This window comes from Coregonus lavaretus (assembly GCF_964263955.1).
Source record: "Coregonus lavaretus genome assembly, chromosome: 10".
Lineage (NCBI taxonomy): Eukaryota > Metazoa > Chordata > Actinopteri > Salmoniformes > Salmonidae > Coregonus > Coregonus lavaretus.
The window spans coordinates 21,144,663-21,166,763 of NC_139997.1; the positions used below are offsets into that span (position 1 = coordinate 21,144,663).

The 22,101-nt window shown below is 43.0% G+C and overlaps 2 protein-coding genes across 2 annotated transcripts in view; one reads left to right on the forward strand and one right to left on the reverse strand.

The window, feature by feature from the left end:
• Positions 1 to 22,101, reverse strand: part of LOC311136545 (opioid-binding protein/cell adhesion molecule-like) — a gene marked incomplete at both ends in the record, with an annotated part of 251,840 nt that overhangs the window by 221,966 nt on the left and 7,773 nt on the right. The gene's annotated exons all lie outside the window — the stretch shown is intronic.
• On the forward strand, positions 9,434 to 11,947 carry LOC311136546 (uncharacterized protein). Its single transcript, XM_084170713.1, has 5 exons — positions 9,434 to 9,577; positions 10,169 to 11,155; positions 11,267 to 11,336; positions 11,446 to 11,620; positions 11,724 to 11,947. The coding sequence occupies exons 2-5, from the start codon at positions 11,108 to 11,110 to the stop codon at positions 11,815 to 11,817; spliced, it is 387 nt and encodes a 128-aa protein (XP_084026839.1). The 5' UTR covers positions 9,434 to 9,577; positions 10,169 to 11,107; the 3' UTR covers positions 11,818 to 11,947.

Consider the following 22,101-nt stretch of genomic DNA (forward strand, 5'->3'; position numbering starts at 1 on the left):
TAAAATTAAAAATAAATACAAATAAAAAGAGCACCTAAAGAGAACAATCAGTAACTATCAAGACAGTGTTGAGGAGTTGTCCACCACTGAACAAGACATAATTCAAGGGATCAAGTTCGATTCTGTGTTCAACACTTTAACCCACTTCCATGTGTGTAAATAGCTTCCTCTTTGTCTATGCCATGATTTATTTTAAGGAATGGTGTCGTATGACTTGGCCCTTTTCATTAAGTATCTAGTAACTGTAGAAAAACATTTCACGTATGTCCAGTTAAATACATGCATGTCACAGCTCAGACATACAGGGAGCGATGCACATAACAAGCCATGTGAGAGCAAACCAAACAGAGAAAAACTTGGGGGCCATGCAGCCCAAAGTGTGTTTCCTGCAACTACTACCAGTGTATGTTGGCGATAGGATAAAAAAAAACACTAGACATTGAGGTCTGGCAGTTGTGTCTCAAACTGAGGGAGATGGTTGAGCTAATTTGTGCCCACAAAATTAGTCACAATCAGATGGCATACTTGAGCGTTCTGATTGAAGAGTATGTGCATTTGAGAAGCACTATGAAGCCAAAGCAAACTGAAACCAAAGCATCACTACTTGTTACACTACCCCGACCTCATCCTGCAATTTGTGCCACTCATTCGTTTGTGGACGCTGAGGTTTGAGAGCAAGCTCTCCTACTTCAAGGAGTGTGCCAGAAAACTTCACAACTTTAGAAACCTGTGCAAAACATTGTCTGAGAGGCATCAGTCACTCCAATCTTACTTATGCAGCGGCCAATTGTTTCCACATAGTATTTAAGTTCTTGGTGTCATGAATGAATTTGAGGAGCAATTATACACTGCTCAAAAAAATAAAGGGAACACTTAAACAACACAATGTAACTCCAAGTCAATCACACTTCTTTGAAATCAAACTGTCCACTTAGGAAGCAACACTGATTGACAATACATTTCACATGCTGTTGTGCAAATGGAATAGACAACATGTGGAAATTATAGGCAATTAGCAAGACACCCCCAATAAAGGACTGGTTTTGCAGGTGGTGACCACAGACCACTTCTCAGTTCCTATGCTTCCTGGCTGATGTTTTGGTCACTTTTGAATGCTGGTGGTGCTTTCACTCTAGTGGTAGCATGACACGGAGTCTACAACCCACACAAGTGGCTCAGGTAGTGCAGCTCATCCAGGATGGCACATCAATGCGAGCTGTGGCAAGAAGGTTTGCTGTGTCTGTCAGCGTAGTGTCCAGAGCATGGAGGCGCTACCAGGAGACAGGCCAGTACATCAGGAGATGTGGAGGAGGCCGTAGGAGGGCAACAACCCAGCAGCAGGACTGCTACCTCTGCCTTTGTGCAAGGAGGAGCAGGAGGAGCACTGCCAGAGCCCTGCAAAATGACCTCCAGCAGGCCACAAATGTGCATGTGTCTGCTCAAATGGTCAGAAACAGACTCCATAAGGGTGGTATGAGGGCCCGACGTCCACAGGTGGGGGTTGTGCTTACAGCCCAACACCGTGCAGGACGTTTGGCATTTGCCAGAGAACACCAAGATTGGCAAATTCGCCACTGGCGCCCTGTGCTCTTCACAGATGAAAGCAGGTTCACACTGAGCACATGTGACAGACGTGCCAGAGTGGAGACGCCGTGGAGAACGTTCTGCTGCCTGCAACATCCTCCAGCATGACCGGTTTGGCGGTGGGTCAGTCATGGTGTGGGGTGGCATTTCTTTGGGGGGCCGCACAGCCCTCCATGTGCTCGCCAGAGGTAGCCTGACTACCATTAGGTACCGAGATGAGATCCTCAGACCCCTTGTGAGACCATATGCTGGTGCGGTTGGCCCTGGGTTCCTCCTAATGCAAGACAATGCTAGACCTCATGTGGCTGGAGTGTGTCAGCAGTTCCTGCAAGAGGAAGGCATTGATGCTATTGACTGGCCCGCCCGTTCCCCAGACCTGAATCCAATTGAGCACATCTGGGACTTCATGTCTCGCTCCATCCACCAACGCCACGTTGCACCACAGACTGTCCAGGAGTTGGCGAATGCTTTAGTCCAGGTCTGGGAGGAGATCCCTCAGGAGACCATCCGCCACCTCATCAGGAGCATGCCCAGGCGTTGTAGGGAGGTCATACAGGCACGTGGAGGCCACACACACTACTGAGCCTCATTTTGACTTGTTTAAAGGACATTACATCAAAGTTGGATCAGCCTGTAGTGTGGTTTTACACTTTAATTTTGAGGGTGACTCCAAATCCAGACCTCCATGGGTTGATACATTTGATTTCCTTTGATAATTTTTGTGTGATTTTGTTGTCAGCACATTCAACTATGTAAAGAAAAAAGTATTTAATAAGATTATTTCATTCATTCAGAATGTTCCCTTTATCTTTTTGAGCAGTGTATAACAGTGCCATTCAGGGAGCTGTACAGTCAAAAGGATTCACAAAGCAAAGCACAACAGAGGTGGCTAAAGTTGTATACAAAGGAGCACTAAAGGCCTTCTTGTTATAATGGGAGAAAATGATGACGGATACACATTTGGAAAGATCTCACTGATTCTGGTCACAGAATCACAGGTCCATTTAATTGTTGGGGTGTATCAGTCTGTGTCGATCTCGGGGTTCATTTTATACCAGATTCTGTGATTAATTATGTGTGTGTTAATGCAGATAGTCTGAGTGATTATTATCCACTACCAGTTTATAAAGTGTCAGGTTTCTCTGTTGTTTCCCTGCATCACTCAGTGTGTTCTCCTTAAACCAGTGTAGGCATGGAGGGTCTTCAAGATGCAATTAAACACCAATTGGCCAAGTTGGAAAATTGATTTGCATTTTAATGAGGGAATTAAGTATTTGACCCCTCAGACGTTTCTTGTAGTTGGCCACCAGCTTTGCACACATCTCAGGAGGGATTTTGTCCCACTCCTCTTTGCAGATCTTCTCCAAGTCATTAAGGTTTCGAGGCTGACGTTTGGCAACTCAAACCTTCAGCTCCCTCCACAGATTTTCTATGGGATTAAGGTCTGGAGACTGGCTAGGCCACTCCAGGACCTTAATGTGCTTCTTCATGAGCCACTCCTTTGTTGCCTTGGCCGTGTGTTTTGGGTCATTGTCATGCTGGAATACCCATCCACGACCCATTTTCAATGCCCTGGCTGAGGGAAGGAGGTTCTCACCCAAGATTTGATGGTATATGGCGCTGTCCATCGTCCCTATTGATGCGGTGAAGTTGTCCTGTCCCCTTAGCAGGAAAACACCCCCAAAGCATAATGTTTCCACCTCCATGTTTGACGGTGGGGATGGTGTTCTTGGGGTCATAGGCAGCATTCCTCCTCCTCCAAACACGCCAAGTTGAGTTGATGGCAAAGAGCTCAATTTTGGTCTCATCTGACCACAACACTTTCACCCAGTTCTCCTCTGAATCATTCAGATGTACATTGGCAAACTTCAGATGGGCATGTATATGTGCTTTCTTGAGCAGGGGGACCTTGCGGGCGCTGCAGGATTTCAGTCCTTCACGGCGTAGTGTGTTAACAATTGTTTTCTTGGTGACTATGGTCCCAGCTGCCTTGAGATCATTGACAAGATCCTACCGTGTAGTTCTGGGCTGATTCCTCACCGTTCTAATGATCATTGCAACTCCACGAGGTGAGATCTTGCATGGAGCCCCAGGCCGAGGGAGATTGACAGGTCTTTTGTGTTTCTTCCATTTGCGAATAATCGCACCAACTGTTGTCACTTTCTCACCAAGCTGCTTGGCGATGGTCTTGTAGCCCATTCCAGCCTTGTGTAGGTCTACAATCTTGTCCCTAACATCCTTGGAGAGCTCTTTGGTCTTGGCCATGGTGGAGAGTTTGGAATCTGATTGATTGATTGCTTCTGTGGACAGGTGTCTTTTTATACAGGTAACAAACTGAGATTAGGAGCACTCCCTTTAAGAGTGTGCTCCTAATCTCAGTTCGTTACCTGTATAAAAGACACCTGGGAGCCAGAAATCTTTCTGATTGAGGGGGTCAAATACTTATTTCCCTCATTAAAATGCAAATCAATTTATAAAAATTTTTACATCCATTTTTCTGGATTTTTTTGTTGCTATTCTGTCTCTCACTGTTCAAATAAACTACCATTAAAATTATAGACCGATCATTTCTTTGTCAGTGGGCAAACGTATAAAATCAGCAGGGGATCAAATACTTTTTTCCCTCACTGTATATTCTTCAGATTCTTCAAATAGCCACCCTTTGCCTTGATGACAGCTTTGAACACACTTGGCATTCTCTCAACCAGCGTCATGAGGTAGTCACCTGGAATGCATTTCAACTAACAGGTGTCCCTTCTTAAAAGTTAATTTGTGGAATTTCTTTCCTTCTTAATGCGTTTGAGCCAATCAGTTGTGTTGTGACAAGGTAGGGGGCGTATACAGAAGATAGCGCTATTTGGTAAAAGGCCAAGTCCATATTATGGCAAGAACAGCTCAAATAAGCAAAGAGGAATGACAGTCCATCATTACTTTAAGACATGAAGGTCAGTCAATACGGAACATTTCAAGAACTTTTAACATTTCTTCAAGTGCAGTCACAAAAACCATCAAGCGCTATGATGAAACTGTCTCTCATGAGGACCGCCACAGGAAAGGAAGACCCAGAGTTACCTCTGCTGCAGAGGATAAGTTAATTAGAGTTACCAGCCTCAGAAATTGCAGCCCAAATAAATGCTTCACATAGTTCAAGTAACAGACACATCTCAACATCAACTGCTCAGAGGGGACTGTGTGAATCAGGCCTTCATGGTCAAATTGCTGCAAAGAAACCACTACTAAAGGACACAAATAATAAGAAGAGACCTGCTTGGGCCAAGAAACACGAGCAATTGACATCAGACCGGTGGAAATGTGACCTTTGGTCTGGAGTCCAAATTTGAGCTTTTTGGTTCCAACCGGTGTCTTTGTGAGACGCGGTGTGGGTGAACGGATGGTCTCTGCATGTGTATTTCACACCGTAAAGCATGGAGGAGGAGGTGTTATGGTGTGGGGGTGCTTTGCTGGTGACACTGTCTGTGATTTATTTAGAAATCAAGGCACACTTAACCAGCATGGCTACCACAGCTTTCTACAGCGATACGCCATCCCATCTGGTTTGGGCTTAGTGGGACTATCATTTGTTTTTCAACAGGACAATGACCCAACACACCTCCAGGCTGTGTAAGGGCTATTTTACCAAGAAGGAGAGTGATGGAGTACTGCATTAGATGTCCTGGCCTCCACAATCCCCCGACCTCAACCGAATTGAGATGGTTTGGGATGAGTCGGACCACAGAGTGAAGGAAAAGCGTCCAACAAATGCTCAACATATGTGGGAACTCCTTCAAGACTGTTGGAAAAGCATTCCAGGTGAAGCTGGTTGAGAGAATGCCAAGAGTGTGCAAAGCTGTCATCAAGGCAAAGGATGGCTATTTGAAGAATCTCAAATATCAAAAATATTGATTTATTTTTTAACCGTTTTTTGTTTACTACATGATTCCATGTGTTATTTCATAGTTTTGACGTCTTCACTATTATTCTACAATGTAAAGAATAGTAAAAATAAAGAAAAACCCCTTGAATGAGTAGGTGTGTCCACACCTTTGACTGGTAGTGTATGTTCAGCCTGAGGACATAAAATACCATTAGACGCCAATACATGGCCGGAAATTGCTTCAGTCCTTCAAGCAAAGAGGTTAGATCTTGATTGATAAATGTAACATGTTCATGTAATTGCTATTTATGTAATTGCTCTCCCGCTACTCTCTCCTCTTCCATCCTATCATCTCTTCTCTCTGCTCAATCCTTCTCCCTCCAATCTCCTGATTCTGCCTCCTCTCCTCCCTTTCTGCATCCTTTGACTCTCTATGTCCCCTATCCTCCCGGCCGGCTCGGTCCTCCCCTCCAGCTCCGTGGCTTGATGACTCATTGCGAGCTCACAGAACAGGGCTCCGGGCAGCCGAGCGGAAATGGAGGAAAACTAGACTCCCTGCGGACCTGGCATCTTTTCACTCCCTCCTCTCTACGTTTTCTTCATCTGTTTCTGCTGCTATGGCCACTTTCTACCACTCTAAGTTCCAAGCATCTGCCTCTAACCCTAGGAAGCTCTTTGCCACCTTCTCCTCCCTGCTGAATCCTCCTCCCCCTCCCCTCCTCCCTCTCTGTGGATGACTTCGTCAACCATTTTGAAAAGAAGGTTGACGACATCCGATCCTCATTTGTTAAGTCAAATGACACTGCTGGTCCTGCTCACACTGCCCTACCCTATGCTTTGACTTCTTTCTCCCCTCTCTCTCCAGATAAAATCTTGCGACTTGTGACGGCCGGCCGCCCAACAACCTGCCCGCTTGACCCTATACCGTCCTCTCTTCTCCAGACCATCTCCGGTGACCTTCTCCCTTACCTCACCTCGCTGATCAACTCATCCTTGACCGCTGGCTATGTCCCTTCCGTCTTCAAGAGAGCGAGAGTTGCACCCCTTCTCAAAAAACCAACACTCGATCCCTCTGATGTCAACAACTACAGACCAGTATCCCTTCTTTCTTTTCTCTCCAAAACTATTGAGCGTGCCGTCTTTAGCCAACTCTCTTGCTATCTCTCTCAGAATGACCTTCTTGATACAAACCAGTCAGGTTTCAAGACTGGTCATTCAACTGAGACTGCTCTTCTCTGTGTCACGGAGGCTCTCCGCACTGCTAAAGCTAACTCTCTCTCCTCTGCTCTTGTCCTTCTAGACCTGTCTGCTGCCTTTGATACTGTGAACCATCAGATCCTCCTCTCCACCCTCTCCGAGCTGGGCATCTCCGGCGCGGCTCACTCTTGGATTGCGTCCTACCTGACCGGTCGCTCCTACCAAGTGGCGTGGCGAGAAGCTGTCTCCGCACCACGTGCTCTCACCACTGGTGTCCCCCAGGGCTCAGTTATAGGTCCTCTCCTATTCTCGCTATACACCAAGTCACTTGGCTCTGTCATATCCTCACATGGCCTCTCCTATCATTGCTACGCAGACGACACACAACTAATCTTCTCCTTTCCCCCTTCTGATAACCAGTTGGCGAATCGCATCTCTGCATGTCTGGCAGACATATCAGTATGGATGACGGATCACCACCTCAAGCTGAACCTTGGCAAGACGGAGCTGCTCTTCCTCCCGGGGAAGGACTGCCCGTTCCATGATCTCGCCATCACGGTTGACAACTCCGTTGTGTCCTCCTCCCAGAGTGCGAAGAGCCTTGGCGTGACCCTGGACAACACCATGTCGTTCTCCGCTAACATCAAGGCGGTGACCCGATCCTGTAGGTTCATGCTCTACAACATTCGGAGAGTACGACCCTGCCTTACACAGGAAGCGGCACAGGTCCTAATCCAGGCACTTGTCATCTCCCGTCTGGATTACTGCAACTCGCTGTTGGCTGGGCTCCCTGCCTGTGCCATTAAACCCCTACAACTCATCCAGAATGCCGCAGCCCGTCTGGTGTTCAACCTTCCCAAGTTCTCTCACGTCACCCCGCTCCTCTGCACACTCCACTGGCTTCCAGTTGAAGCTCGCATCTGCTACAAGACCATGTTGCTTGCCTACGGAGCTGTGAGGGGAACGGCACCTTCAGGCTCTGATCAGTCCCTACACCCAAACGAGGGCATTGCTTTCATCCACCTCTGGCCTGCTGGCTCCCCTACCTCTGCGGAAGCACAGTTCCCGCTCAGTCCAGTCAAAACCAATGGTGGAACAAGCCCTCTCACGACGCCAGGACAGCGGAGTCACTCACCACCTTCCGGAGACATTTGAAACCCCACCTCTTTAAGGAATACCTGGGATAGGATAAAGTAATCCTTCTACCCCCCCCCCCCCCCCCCCCCCCCCCCAAAAAAAAAAAAAAAAAAAACATTGTAAAGTGGTTATCCCACTGGCTATAAGGTGAATGCACCAATTTGTAAGTCGTAAATGTAAAAAAGGTGCTATCTAGAACCTAAAATTGTTATTTGGCTGTCCCCATAGGAGAACCCTTTTTGATTCCAGGTAGAACTCTTTTGGGTTCCATTTAGAACCCTTTCCGCAGAGGGTTCTACATGGAACCAAAAAGGGTTCTTCTATGGGGACAGCCAAAGGTGAAACAATTTTTTCTAAGAGTGTACACACAAGGTTAAAAAGGTTCTGTAAATAGTTAATTTGTTTGCCCTCAATATAAATGGTTTATGCTATGAGGGAGCGAGGCATATGCAATAAAAGGGACAAAAATGACAAATTAATAAAAGTAAAAAATATATACAAATGTTTCTGTACATTGTTTGTCTTCTTGTGCTGGGATGGAGTGCAGTGCATAACCTAACAGACAGTTTTTTTCTTAGTATTTCTTAAAAGTAAAATGAAGAATGGATAGGCTGAATTGTTTTGATCTGTAAATAGTTTGTTTGTCGGTGTATTTTCTAACGATCTGTCCCTCGACAAACATGCGTAGCCGGCAAAAAGATGAAGAACGCTTATTAGTTCATTTTGATTGGACAATGTTGTGGCATAAATGTCAGGAGAAGAAAGGTTTTACTCCTCTCGGAAGTGAAACAATATATTGGGCAATCGAATACCTTTTTGTGTCTGGAAATAATGCAGGCAGCAGTAGACAGCCATGCAGGGCTCTAAGCTGACCTTATTCACAAGGAGTACTTGTGCGCCTAAGTTGAAAAATGTAGGCGCACACATAAATTTAGGAGCACAATGAGAAGGTAGGTGTTAAATCTAGAATCCTTTACATTTTTCTAGGCACACTGGTGCTCCTAAATTAAAATTCCAGGTGGCACAACAAAATATATAGGCGCATATGGGAGTAACTCGGTTCCACTATAGAGTCCTGCCAGGCATTATTATTTAGTCTATTTAATTGATAATTCAATAGGACTAAGTAGATCATCTGCATTCTCAGCTGTTGCGATCGTTTCTTACCTTGGAACAATGTGTGAATGAGTAGGAACATACCACCCTAATATTTACCCTGAAATAAAAAGGCAACATGTACTTTCACATCATATTCATCATCTGATCTCAAAACTAGTGCTCTACACTTCACTGTTCAAATACATATGGTGAGGACCAATGTTCCCTCCATGTCCCGCGTAGAATAAATATCAGCCCACGAAGAGAAGCACGAGATTGAACTTCACTGAACTTTCTAGAGTTTTTCCTGTTAGTTAATACTATCAATGTTTTCCTTTGCTGTGGCAATTCTATTGCATTGACACACAGGACTCAGCCCGTACGCTACACCAGTGCGTCATAACCAATCAGAGCTGCAGTAGGCCTATATGCAAATAGACCATTGCCATATATGGATCTGTGCCATTTACTTTTAACAGGACTGTGTTTACAGCTGTGGTCGTTAGTAGATAGGCTTGTTGAGAGATCAAAGGGAGAGCTGCATGTAGCCAAGTGTGCACATCTTTTGCTAGTTAGTGAGTTATTCGCCCAGTTATAGATAATTTGTTGTCCACAATGGGGGAGTGATTGCTTCCTACAAGAGCACAAAACGTGTACATTTCTAGACCTCTTTGAAAAGCCAGTCAGGTAAAGAGCTTTGTTTTGTCTTTAAAGGGGCAGTGTTATATTTTGACACAGGCTTGAATAAGCAAAGTAGCCAATTGGCAGAGGGTAGCATAATTTGTCTGATTCTCTGTAATAATGATATGCGAATAATTTGATTTTGTTAAGTGGTTTCTTACATCAGACATCACAACAACATTTTCAGTCACCTCCTTGTCTGAAGGACAAGTGGATATACAGGTTAATGTCAAGCCCTGCATGTTTTTTTTCAAAAACACCACACATTGGCTGCTACTGTAGGCTGAATGATAGAACAGCTATTTCCATGTTAAAATGTTATGGGATACATTTTCTCCATTGTTTTTGATGGTAGGCCACTCTGGTAGGCCTACATTATGATAAAAAAGCCACAGTAGCCTACTTCGCCACTTTTAAAATTGTAACTTAAAGCAGGTACAGACTCAGTGTTCACAGTGTTCACAATGTTCAAGTTTGCGCTCAGCAGACCTGACATTTGCTCAGTGCCAAAAACAATTAGAGGGAACATTGGTAAGGACTGTATTTCTTACACATTGTAATTTTTGCCTAAATTGTTTTATATTTTCTTCTTTAAAGGTTCTGGTGGTCGCTCATCATCCCCTCTGCCTTGTGAGTCAGTCAGTGGTGTGAGTGAACTGCTGTCCCCTCCAAGTCCGGCCTCTTCTTTGCCTACAACAACAATGATTAACATGAGCACATTGTGGGTCAGCATCTTCCAGGTACCTTGGCAGAAGATTCCCTCCAGCCTCAAGCAGGCCATTGCCCAAGGAAGAGGGTAGAGGCGGCAGATGGTGAGGGAGACTGTCGACGCCATGCGTGAGCACTGCCCCAATCCCAACAGGGCTGTATGCAGTGAAATTGCTAAATCCACTGTAACGCAGTACCCAAAGATTTTTGGAGACCTGACCGAGGAAGTAGAACCACTTGACAGTGTGTACCACTCCCTGTTCACTAAGATTAAGACCGGAGTGCAGCATAAAAATCGTAACCACACTTTAGATAGAATCCGTAGACCCAAGAGGAGCTATGAAGAGGAAAGGGACATCAGCGGACAGGCAAAAACAGCAAGAACCAAGGTCGGCAGTTATAGCTGCATCAACTGGCAAACACAGGACCTTCCAGAGAAAGAAACCCCAGACTCCCTGGAAAACAAGAGACAGGCGATGGCGACCATTTTCAGCTGTGTGGGCCCCAGAGGTGCAGACAAGAGGGAAGTGGGTTACCTGATGAAGCTGACATACACTTATCAACGCCACATGATCAACACTTGTCCTCCTTCAAGCATCAGTGACCTCCAGGAACAGTGGCCTTTCCCTTTCACCAAGTTATGGCAACGGCATCGAGATTGACAGTCGCCTGACTCAAGCTCTCCTGAACAAGGGTAAGAGAATTGCCAACTTTTTTAGAAGCCAAAAGACCAAGGGGAGGAGAGCGATCCAGTGCCTGCTGAATGAAATTGACGGTTACATCAGAGGAAATAACGATCTAACAGCCACTGCTGCCATTCTTTTGTTGATGACCCACTTCATAGAGAAGGATGAATCTCTGTTCCTCTTGGCAGATGTAAGGAAGTGTTTTTATACTTATAAAGTTTATATACGATTAATGGTGTTTATACTGTACTATTACACATGATTTGAATAAATTTTTTTTATGTATGTTTTGTGATTTTAGGTCACTGCAACTCGGGTTGATGTCGAGGTGCAAATTCCCTTGCCAAACACACCAAGGCTGATCGTGCTTGGTAATACAATTATTTGATTTAAGGTGGAACAGAAATATATAGTATTGTGGTACCTATCTAGAGATGTCTAGTAAGTATGCACTAACACCCTTACTTTTTTGTATTTCAGGAAATACTCTATTGGGTTCCTCAAAATGGATGGTGTCGATCGAGGGGAGAGTGGTCTGTGTTTTGGACAGTGAGTCCAACTTTGCTGCTGCCCTCTCTGTGCTCCTCAGCACTTTCTATGTTTTTAACATAGAATACCAGGAGTCGGCCTCTGCAACCTTGGAGCTGATACGGCGGTAAGCATTCATTGAGCCACACTTTCATTTAGAATCTGTTAGTTACATTGCAATGGTATTTCTTATTGTTATTTTTTCATATATTCTATGTTGGGTTGTGCAGGTTCCTGGTTCTAATAAACCCTAAAGGAACCAAATGCACAGCGAAAGAAGGAGTGAGCCGCAAAAGGTCGTTCAGAGGAAGCCATTGCCATTAACCCACATGTTACACGCTTCCTCGCAGACCTGAAAGAGTTAGAGTAGAAAAAGTCCAACATGTAAGTACACAAACACAGACACCTGATGAACATAAACTTTATTTGTCAATTGTCATCTGCCTTTTTACCCACCGAGTAATAGTAACAGTAATAGCAATCGTAATAGTAGTAGTACTCTTAATAGAAGTAGTAATCCCTCTCTTTCTATTCTTTCTATTTCCATGCTTGTCCTAGTTGAAGTATCAGACCTGAGGAGGATCAGAGTTTCAAAGATTGGGGTGATAATCTACATGCCACCAAGACTTATTTGAGACTTGTTTGCTTCTCGGATTCTCTCAGAAATCCTGCCATGCGTGTTTGGTCAGCAGATGCTCTGCTAGCGCCATCCCAGAACCTGTGTTGGCTTGCGGTAGCGTGCCTCTCTGGCTCCAGTCTAGCCCTGCTCGCTCCTCTATATCCATCTGTCTCTGTCAGCCACTCACTCGCTCCATCTCTCTCTCGTTTCTCTCTCAAAGACAGGCAGGCATGCAGTTGTTGTTATAGTTTTTTTGTAAACATTTCTCCCTGTTCGACTGTTTTCCCATTGATTTGTTTTGATAAAAATAAATCTTACATGGTCCAGTATTTTCAAGAATGACCTATTCTGATGTCTTGGTTTGTTTATGGTGAAGTACATTATGGGCCACTATTTATCAATGTTCTTATCTCTCTCTCTCTCTCCTACTATCGGGAGTTGTAATGTTGCTCTTTTCAAATGTTGTTCTTTGTGGTTAAAGTGCAATTCATGTGAAATACATGTTATGAATTTGAATAAATATATATTTGTACAAGTATTGTTTTCTTACAATATTACATTTCAGGGAGCTGTCTTCTAAAGACAACCTGCAATGCTGCTTAGTACTGTAAAATCATTGTATATTACTGTAGGTATTTCCCTGTAAATTTACAGCGTTATACACACACACACACACACACACACACACAATACCAGTCAAAAGTTTGGACACACCTACTCATTCAAGGGTTTCATTTTATTTGTACTATTTTTTACATTGTAGAATAATAGTGAAGACATCGAAACTATGAAATAACATATATGGAATCATGTAGTAACCAAAAAAGTGTTAAACAAATCAAAATATATTTAATATTTCTGATTCTTCAAATAGCCACCCTTTGCCTTGATGACAGCTTTGCACACGCTTGGCATTCTCTCAACCAGCTTCATGAGGTAGTCACCTGGATTGCATTTAAACTAACAGGTGTGCCTTCTTAAAAGTTAATTTGCGGAATTTCTTTCCTTAATGCGTTTGAGCCAATCAGTTGCAGTCACAAAAACCATCAAGCGCTATGATGAAACTGGCTCTCATGAGTACCACCACAGGAATGGAAGACCCAGAGTTACCTCTGCTGCAGAGGATAAGTTCATTAGAGTTACCAGCCTCAGAAATTGCAGCCCAAATAAATGGTTCACACAGTTCAAGTCACAGACACATCTCAACTTTAACTGTTCAGAGGGGACTGTGTGAATCAGGCCTTCATGGTTGAATTGCTGCAAAGAAACCACTACAAAAGGACACCAATAAGAAGAAGAGACCTGCTTGGGCCAAGAAACAGGAGCAATGGACATTAGACAGGTGGAAATTTGTCCTTTGGTCCATAGTCCAAATTTGAGATTTTTGGTTCCAACCGCCGTGTCTTTGTGAGACGTGGTGTGGGTGAACAGATGATCTCTGCATGTGTAGTTCCCACCGTAAAGCATGGAGGAGGAGGTGTTATGGTGTGGGGGTGCTTTGCAGGTGACACTGTGATTTATTTAGAATTCAAAGGCACACTTAACCAGCATGGCTAAAACAGCATTCTGCAGCGATACGCCATCCCATCTGGTTTGGGCTTAGTGGGACTATCATTTCTTTTTCAACAGGACAATGACCCAACACACCTCCATGCTGTGTAAGGGCTATTTTACCAAGAAGGAGGGTGATGGAGTGCTGCATCAGATGACCTGGCCTCCATAATCCCCCGACCTCATCCCAAACCATCTCAATTGGGTTGAGTCGGACAGCAGAGTGAAGGAAAAGCAGCCAACAAGTGCTCAGCATATGTGGGAACTCCTTCAAGACAATTGGAAAAGCATTACAGGTGAAGCTGGTTGAGAGAATGCCAAGAGTGTGCAAAGCTGTCATCAAGGCAAAGGGTGGCTATTTGAAGAATCTCAAATATATTTTGATTTGTTTAACACTTTTTTGGTTACTACATGATTCCATATGTTATTCTACAATGTAGAAAATAGTCAAAGTAAAGAAAAACCCTTGAATGACTGGTAATATATATATATATATATATATAAAGAAATAGAAGATGAGCATGCTTTGCATGCAAATGTATTACCAATAACACGTAATGGGGTATATTGCTTAATTTCATTTCATATTTGTGACCTGCGTCTTTTAACCAATGTATGTTAAAAGAAAACATTTAGATACAATAGTAAAAACAGATAAACTATTCTACAACTGAACATCAAGAATCAACAACGTTCCTACCCTACCACAAGAGGCTGAGTTATATGGCTAATTTATTATTATAGTTCAGGGCTCTACACTGACAGTGCATGAAGCACATAAATAAATCTAGGAGAACAACTAAACTATTTGAGTGTTTTAATGATAAGAAATGACTAAAAGTTCATGAATAAATATTTTTAGGAGTTAACCGTGCTCAATCAAGCACAATCATTAGGCGAGACAAAAATGTTCAGCTGCCTCTTTAAGGGACCGTGGTAACTTCGGCACTCACGTGTCTGTGATGAAATAAATCTCAGACTGCGATGTCTTCCTAGCAGCAGACGGTTGCGGTAAACTCAAACTAACATTCTAAAACAACCTAGCATGTGAACAAAATGATACAACTGGCCAAGATACATGAGGACAAAGTCACACTTTAGTAACCTTTCTTGTTAATTCAACCAAACTTCTACATACAGTGCATTCGGAAAGTATTCAGCCCCCTTGACATTTTCCACATTTTGTTACATTAAAGCCTTATTCTAAAATTTATTAAATAAACATTTCCCCTCATCAATCTACACACAATACCCCATAATTTTTGCAAATGTATTAAAAATAAAAAAACATACCATATTTACATAGGTATTCAGACCCATTGCTATGTGACTCAAAATTGAGCTCAGGTGCATCCTGTTTCCATTGATCATCCTTGAGATGTTTCTACAACTTGATTGGAGTCCACCTGTGGTAAATTAAATTGATTGGACATGATTTGGAAAGGCACACACCTGTCTATATAAGGTCCCACAGTTGACAGTGCATGTCATAGCAAAAACCAAGCCATGAGGTTGAAGGAATTGTCCGTAGAGGTCCGAGACAGGATTGTGTTGAGGCACAGATCTGGGGAAGGGTACCAAAACATGTCTGCAGCATTAATGGTCCACAAGAACACAGTGGCCTCCATCATTCATGAATGGAAGAAGTTCGGAACCACCAACACTCTTCCTAGAGCTGGCCGCCTGGCCAAACTGAGCAATCGGGGGAGAAGGGCCTTGGTCAGGGAGGTGACCAAGAACCCAATGGTTACTCTGACAGAGCTCCAGAGTTCCTCTGTGAAGATGGGAGCACCTTCCAGAAGGACAACCATCTCTGCAGCACTCCACCAATCAGGCCTTTATGGTAGAGTGGCCAGACAGAAGCCACTCCTCAGTAAGGAGCATGACAGCACGCACCTAAAGACTCTAAGACCATGAGAAACAAGATTCTCTGGTCTGATGAAATCAAGATTGAACTCTTTGGCCTGAATGCCAAGCGTCATGTCTGGAGGAAACCTGGCACCATCCCTACGGTGAAGCATGGTGGTGGCAGCATCATGCTGTTGGGATGTTTTTCAGCAGCAGGGAGTGGGAAACTAGTCAGGATCGAGGGAAGGATAAACTGAGCAAAGTACAGAGAGATCCTTGGTGAAAACCTGCTCCACAGCGCTCAGGACCTCAGACTGGGGCGAAGGTTCACCTTCCAACAGGACAACAACCATAAGAACACAGCCAAGACAATGCAGGAGTGGCTTCGGGACAAGTCTCTGAATGTCCTTGAGTGGCCCAGCCAGAGCCCGGACTTAAACCCGATCGAACATCTCTGAAGAGACCTGAAAATAGCTGTGCAGCGACGCTGCCTATCCAAGCTTGTAGCGTCATACCCAAGAAGACTCAAGGCTGTAATCGCTGCCAAAGGTGCTTCAAAAAAGTACTGAGTAAAGGGTCTGAATACTTATGTAAATGAGGTATTTCAGTTATAAAAACCTGTTTTTGCTTTGTTATTATGGGGTATTGTGTGTAGATTGATGAGGGGGGAAAAAACAATTTAATCCATTTTAGAATAAGGCTGTAACGTAACAAAATGTGGAAAAAGTCAAGGGGTCTGAATACTTTCCAAATGCACTGTATGGCCTTGTGACCACCAGCCAACGTGGCTGGTGAAATAGACATTCTTACCTGCCAATGACAAAATCTACCTGCATTTGGCGGGTGTTAATTTCCAACCCTGACTACCAATTTACATACCCCTATATAGTGCAAACTGCGCTCTTACATGTAACTTTGGGCCATTATTTCTGGTTAAAATATTAATAACCTCCTACTACAATATCTTCCTCACTTTTAATCTTACCTGGTTATACAAAATATGTAATGTAATGTGCAGTTCAAAGTAATTGTAGATTTACTTCAATGCAATCATCATGTACCTTTAACCTAAAAACACTATAATTCTGTATTACTATTGCTGTTTTGTAATGTAGGAGAAAACCAAACTCACCAACAGACTTCAACTGGTCCAGAACTCTGCTGCCAGAATCCTCACCCGCACCAGACCAACCGAACACATCACGCCAATCCTCATCAATCTACCCTGGCTCCCTGTGCCATCCTGTATTAACTTTAAGATACCCCTCCTCACCTACAAAGCCCCTAACAACCTGGCACCCACCTACCTCTCTGACCTTCTCCCAGTGTATGCCCCCTCCCGCTCCCTCTGCTCCTCCTCTGCTGGTCTCCTTGTCCCCCCCCCCCGTCCCCCCCCCACACACATACAACATGCAGAGACAGTAATCTCATTCAAAAACCTCCTAAAAGCACACCTCTACAAGGATGCTTATAACTGTAGCCTGTGTTCTATGATCGACTCTGTCCTAATCCCCCCCCCCCTTCTGTGCATACGTATGTGTACCCCAACCCACACCCTTACCTTAAACCAGGTCCGTATCCTATTCCCAACCCTACCCCCTAAACCTGAACCTAAACCTGAACCCTACCCTAAACCGGGTTTGTATCCTCTACCCAACCCCTCCATACACGTTGTATTTTGGCCATCAAATCGGAATTGATTAAAGGCTAAGGAACATCTGCCGCCTTTGGAAGGCTGTAAAAAGAGATTGATGATGTTTATCATGTTTCTATAAACCTACAGAAGTGCCTTCACAGCCTATTCATACCGGCCCTCTAAATTGATAGCTGTAAGACAGACAAGTAAAAGCTGATGGAGGCATGATTTGAGTCAAATGTGTTCGCTTTTTATACGTCGGGATTTGAAGCATCTGGTATGCCCTCCATATCTATCCTGTGTAGAAATGAGTTTGAAACAAACCAATAAGCTGGCTGGAAATGGACTAGCCAAACTGTAGCCGGATGCCTTCGTACGATTAACTTCATCATAGCTGGGAGAAAAAAAGGGACGTGAAATCAACTTGTGGATTTGGACCCGGTACATAGGGCCCCATCTGGCCCTGTGTTTCCCATCTCAAAAGAAAAATGGGAGAGATAAAATACACAACAAGGAATTACAGAATATACCACACCAGGAGTGTAACCTATATTCTAATAATAAGGCCCTATCCAAGAATAACACATGTTGCATAATAAAAAAGAGTGAAAGTATACCTGAAAGCAACCAACACCTTCAATTGATATGACCTGCTCACAGATCCCATTTACTCCTGGAGAATGATGGGGCCATGACTTGTCAGATAAACATTGCCTGAGTGTTTACATGCTTTTGACGTTAACCCTTTCCTCCCACATAGAACATACTGCAATTGTAGTTATGTAAAATATTTAACATTACCAGAATATATTATCTTATACTGTAGGTCATTTGTTATCAATTATTTGTATGCAGGGTTGGACAATTATTTTGAGCAGGATGAGACAATATTCATATAAGTAGAAAATAGACAAGTGTCCACCTGATGAGAAAAAGGAGATCAATGTCTTGATAAAAATGCCAACATGCACAGGTTTGTGCTGAATTGATATTCACTCAAACTACTTAGCATGGGGAACAACATTAAAAGAATGTCTTACATTGTATATTGTCAAAAGTCATCCTGGTTACTTAATACAAAATGTAACCACATCAGAATGGGTGAGGCGCCCAACTGTATTTGCTTACTCTTTATATTTACTGAGTGTGAGTCTGTAAATGAATTGTGACAACCGCCCAGAAAAGCATGGTGCCACAGTAATATTCATCAGATAAGGTTGAATCATTCCTTAGATTTCATATTCGCTGCACATCACGCTCTTTTACTGTAAATTCTGCCCAGTTAGGATAAGAAGTGCTGTACTTATTGTTTTGGAATCTAAGTATATCTGATCCTTATCCAACTGTTCTGCATTAATATAAAACATGTCATGCCGCTTTAAAGCAGAGAGAAACAAATCTAAGCCTGGCAAGACGGACTGCTGATGAGAGCAAAACCGAGACGACTATTGACTGCAGGGTTATCTTCACCCCATCGCCGATGGTATCCTAAAGGATGTCGACATGCATCACTCTCCAAGAAAACTTGGAGGACTCCCTGCCTTGAGAAATAGTGACCTTTTCAACTTCAAATGAGCACAGTTTTAAGTAAATTGCAGGAGATAGTAAATGTAATGTTGCACTTCCTTACGCCCTGTGTCCCCCAGTCTGTAACATAGAACATGGGAAGTAAGATAAGGCTCCTTCAGTGATGACTCCAAATGAACACTCATTCGCACATTCATTTCCCAAGGGACAGTTTGGAAAAAGTGAAAAGTGCATCAGTAAGACAGTATGCTACTGAGGTTTATGAAGGTGGAATTGCTCGTCCTTGCTCTGGAGCTAATTTTATCAGATGTACCGACATGGTCTGGAAACATTCTATTATTTGCAGGACAAATGTGCCACCCCTTAGGCACAAAAATAAGAGCAACGCACTCTACTGAGAACACCGTTGACCCATACACCTTCACAGCTATAGATCCTCCTCCAATGCGAGCTCTTATATCCAACAGGCCACAAACACAGGCCCATCCAAAATATTAATTAAACTACTATCAGTGCCTATTCAGACATTCATCTATAGGAGGGCACCTTCCCAAAGCATTTCACGTCAGCAAATTACCATGTTATTTATCGCGGTACCCTCTTAAAATGAGTTGCTTATCTTTAATTCATAGCTTCCCTGTGCCGTGGTCTGACTAAGTGTACAAAAGGTAAGAACTATTTCAGACGAGCACCATATTTCAGGCTAAACATTTTCCCCCTTCATGTTCTTTCTTCTTGAACATTATTGGGCTGGAATTTCTGCAAGATAGGAACATCATCAAGGGGTGAAATAAAAGCTCTGTCATACGGCTGTTGACGTAGAGAGATCACACTTGTGGGGAGGCTCTGGCAATCCTTCACACTGACACACAGGGCAGGGGGTGACCACTTAAAAGTACATCATCCTGGCTGGCTGCTGGAAAAAAAAGTACCTTGAATCATTCCGATAAGAAGTTTCTCATCCTTGTTCTTTTTCCAGTTTCACGAAACTGTGTCTGTAGTGGACATCATAGGCTACAGTATGCGTGTGAATTGTAAGTATCCATGTAAGGTAAAAACATTGATAAAAATAGTACATAGAGAATGACTTCTGCAAGCAGGAATCAATAGGAAATTGTTTTGAAAACTCTGCTTAGAGCGTACAGTATTACATAGGCAAAAAATAATATTAACATAAACGCAAAAGATGTTATGACTTTTAAATGAAGAATCTGCTCACAGAAAGCACAACCATTATACAGAAGTGCATGATAGAACAGCACATACTTGTTGGCAGTCCATTACATAGCTTGCCCTGTATACAGACAATGTAATTTACATCCAGGCAAATCCATCCACACCTCTGTGTACAACATCCCTCCAAGAGAGAGAATATGTTGAGGATGCCATGATTTATCTTGTGGGTAAATTAACAGAATCACTTTGCTGCTTCTTCTGGGTAGCAACTCACTTAACTACATTGCCCTTGTCCATATAACACTCGCTTTCCCTTGCAAGTATACCCCATTCATGTTTATAAAAAAATTAAATAACAATAATAATAATATGAAAAAGAACCAGATGGGTTCTACTATAGATTTCGTCTGAACATCTTGGTGCGTCGTCGTTATCGCGGACTAAAAAGAAACCTCCGGGCTAATTAGACAGTGATGGACATAGTACCTTTGACCTCAGATAAAGGTCACGTCTCGCCTCCATGTGAGCACTGTACATTTAATATGGGAGTCGGAGGGGTCGCTGTAAACAACCTGCCTTTTATTGCTCTAATTTCCAATGCCAAGTGAGGGACATTGGATTCTACAGTCGAGGAGGAAGACTAGAGGACAGAGCAAAACCATTAAGTCAATAGGCAATATTCTTACAACGCAACAATTTCAAAGATTTTGCTAAGTTATAGTTCATGTGTGACCTGTTTCAGGAAGCTAGGCATATGTCACACATCACTACTTCACAGGAGAGGCATTTGAACATCTTTATTATTTTGTGATTTTTTTTGCAGAAATGCCTTCTGGAACATGTGAAATTTCATGTGCCTTAATAACAAACTTGTATTCCATCTGTAAATTTGAATGAAATTGTAAAATTACGAGCCTAGTTGGTTTAGCCATGGAAAAAGACAGGTACCTTCCCGCTAGCCATGATTGGCTGAGAAAATGGATGGGCTGGACATGCCGGGAGATGAGTTTGGATTGGTCTGCCATGTAGCATGCTTATGTCTATAACGTGAGCTGCTCAGTATGTGTTGATAGTCAATTCTACCGTGGCGTTTTTGAAAGATAGAACGTTAGCCATCAATAACTTTTCTCAACAACATTGATGCCCTGAATTTAGCAGGCGCTATTGACAGATCAGTTGGAAAAGTGATGGGCTACTTTCTGCAAACGCCACGGTCAATGTGAATCGGAGTGACTTGACAAAACGCTAGCCAAACAAGATGTAGCTACAAAAAAATCTGAGTTAAATGGTTCCAGTCTGCCGTGGAGCGATCATCCATGTATACCGGTAAGAGTCTAGCTACATTTTCAGATATTATACGTTTCTAATTTCGTCAGAAAGTCATTTTCATTGCAAGTTAAATAGTACTGTTAGCTAGCTAGCAAATGTTAGCTTGCTTGCTCGCTAGCTAACATTACATGTATGATCTGTGAAGTAATATTATTTGAATCAGAAAACCATTTGCATTGCTAGTTATAGCCTAATGTTAGCTAGCTAACATTGAACCTAGTTGATTAGCTTTAGCTACCTGCAGATTCATACTACAGCTATGACAATGTTTATATTAGTAGTAATATGAGTTGAGATTATACCGGTTCATTGTTTAGCTAACTAGATGTCTAAACAAAAGACTCCACTTTGTCAGACCCATCAAGTTATCCAGGTGTGTCTGGGGGTGATTACGGACATCTGTTGTATTTCATGAACATGTGTAGATGTCTAGACAATAGTGACCCATCCACTTAGCTAGATGTGGCTGGGGGGTGGTTATAGTGTTTCTTTCACATGACCCATCAATTTAGACATGTTTGTCAGGTAAGCGTCATCTAATAATTATACAATATTTTTATCTGGACACTATCTGTTTTTGATATTGCTACTATGCAAGTAACCATTTCACTGTACAGTTTATACCTTCTGTATCCTGTGCATGTGACAAATACACTTTGATTTGATATAGTATGTGTTTACCAGAGACAGTAATGTAAAGAACAACATGACCTGCACCAAAGTCAGATTAGGATATAGGCCAAGGACTAGATAAAGTGAGTTTTTCCTTATTGTAGGCTACTACTTTTAGTGTTGAAATCTTTGGTTGTTTACTACACTACTTACTCTGTTTAGCACATGGCCTCATGTGTGAATCCTTAAAGAGATGGGTGGGGCTAAGGCTTAAGAGGGTGTGAACGATACTTAATGGGTGTACACAAAG

Coding starts and splice junctions, on each gene's coding strand:
- LOC311136546 (XM_084170713.1), top strand. CDS start 11,108: ATGACCCACTTCATAGAGAAGGATGAATCTCTGTTCCTCTTGGCAGAT. Junction 11,337..11,445: donor ACCAAGGCTGATCGTGCTTG/GTAATACAATTA, acceptor TTTGTATTTCAG/GAAATACTCTATTGGGTTCC. Junction 11,621..11,723: donor ACCTTGGAGCTGATACGGCG/GTAAGCATTCAT, acceptor TGGGTTGTGCAG/GTTCCTGGTTCTAATAAACC.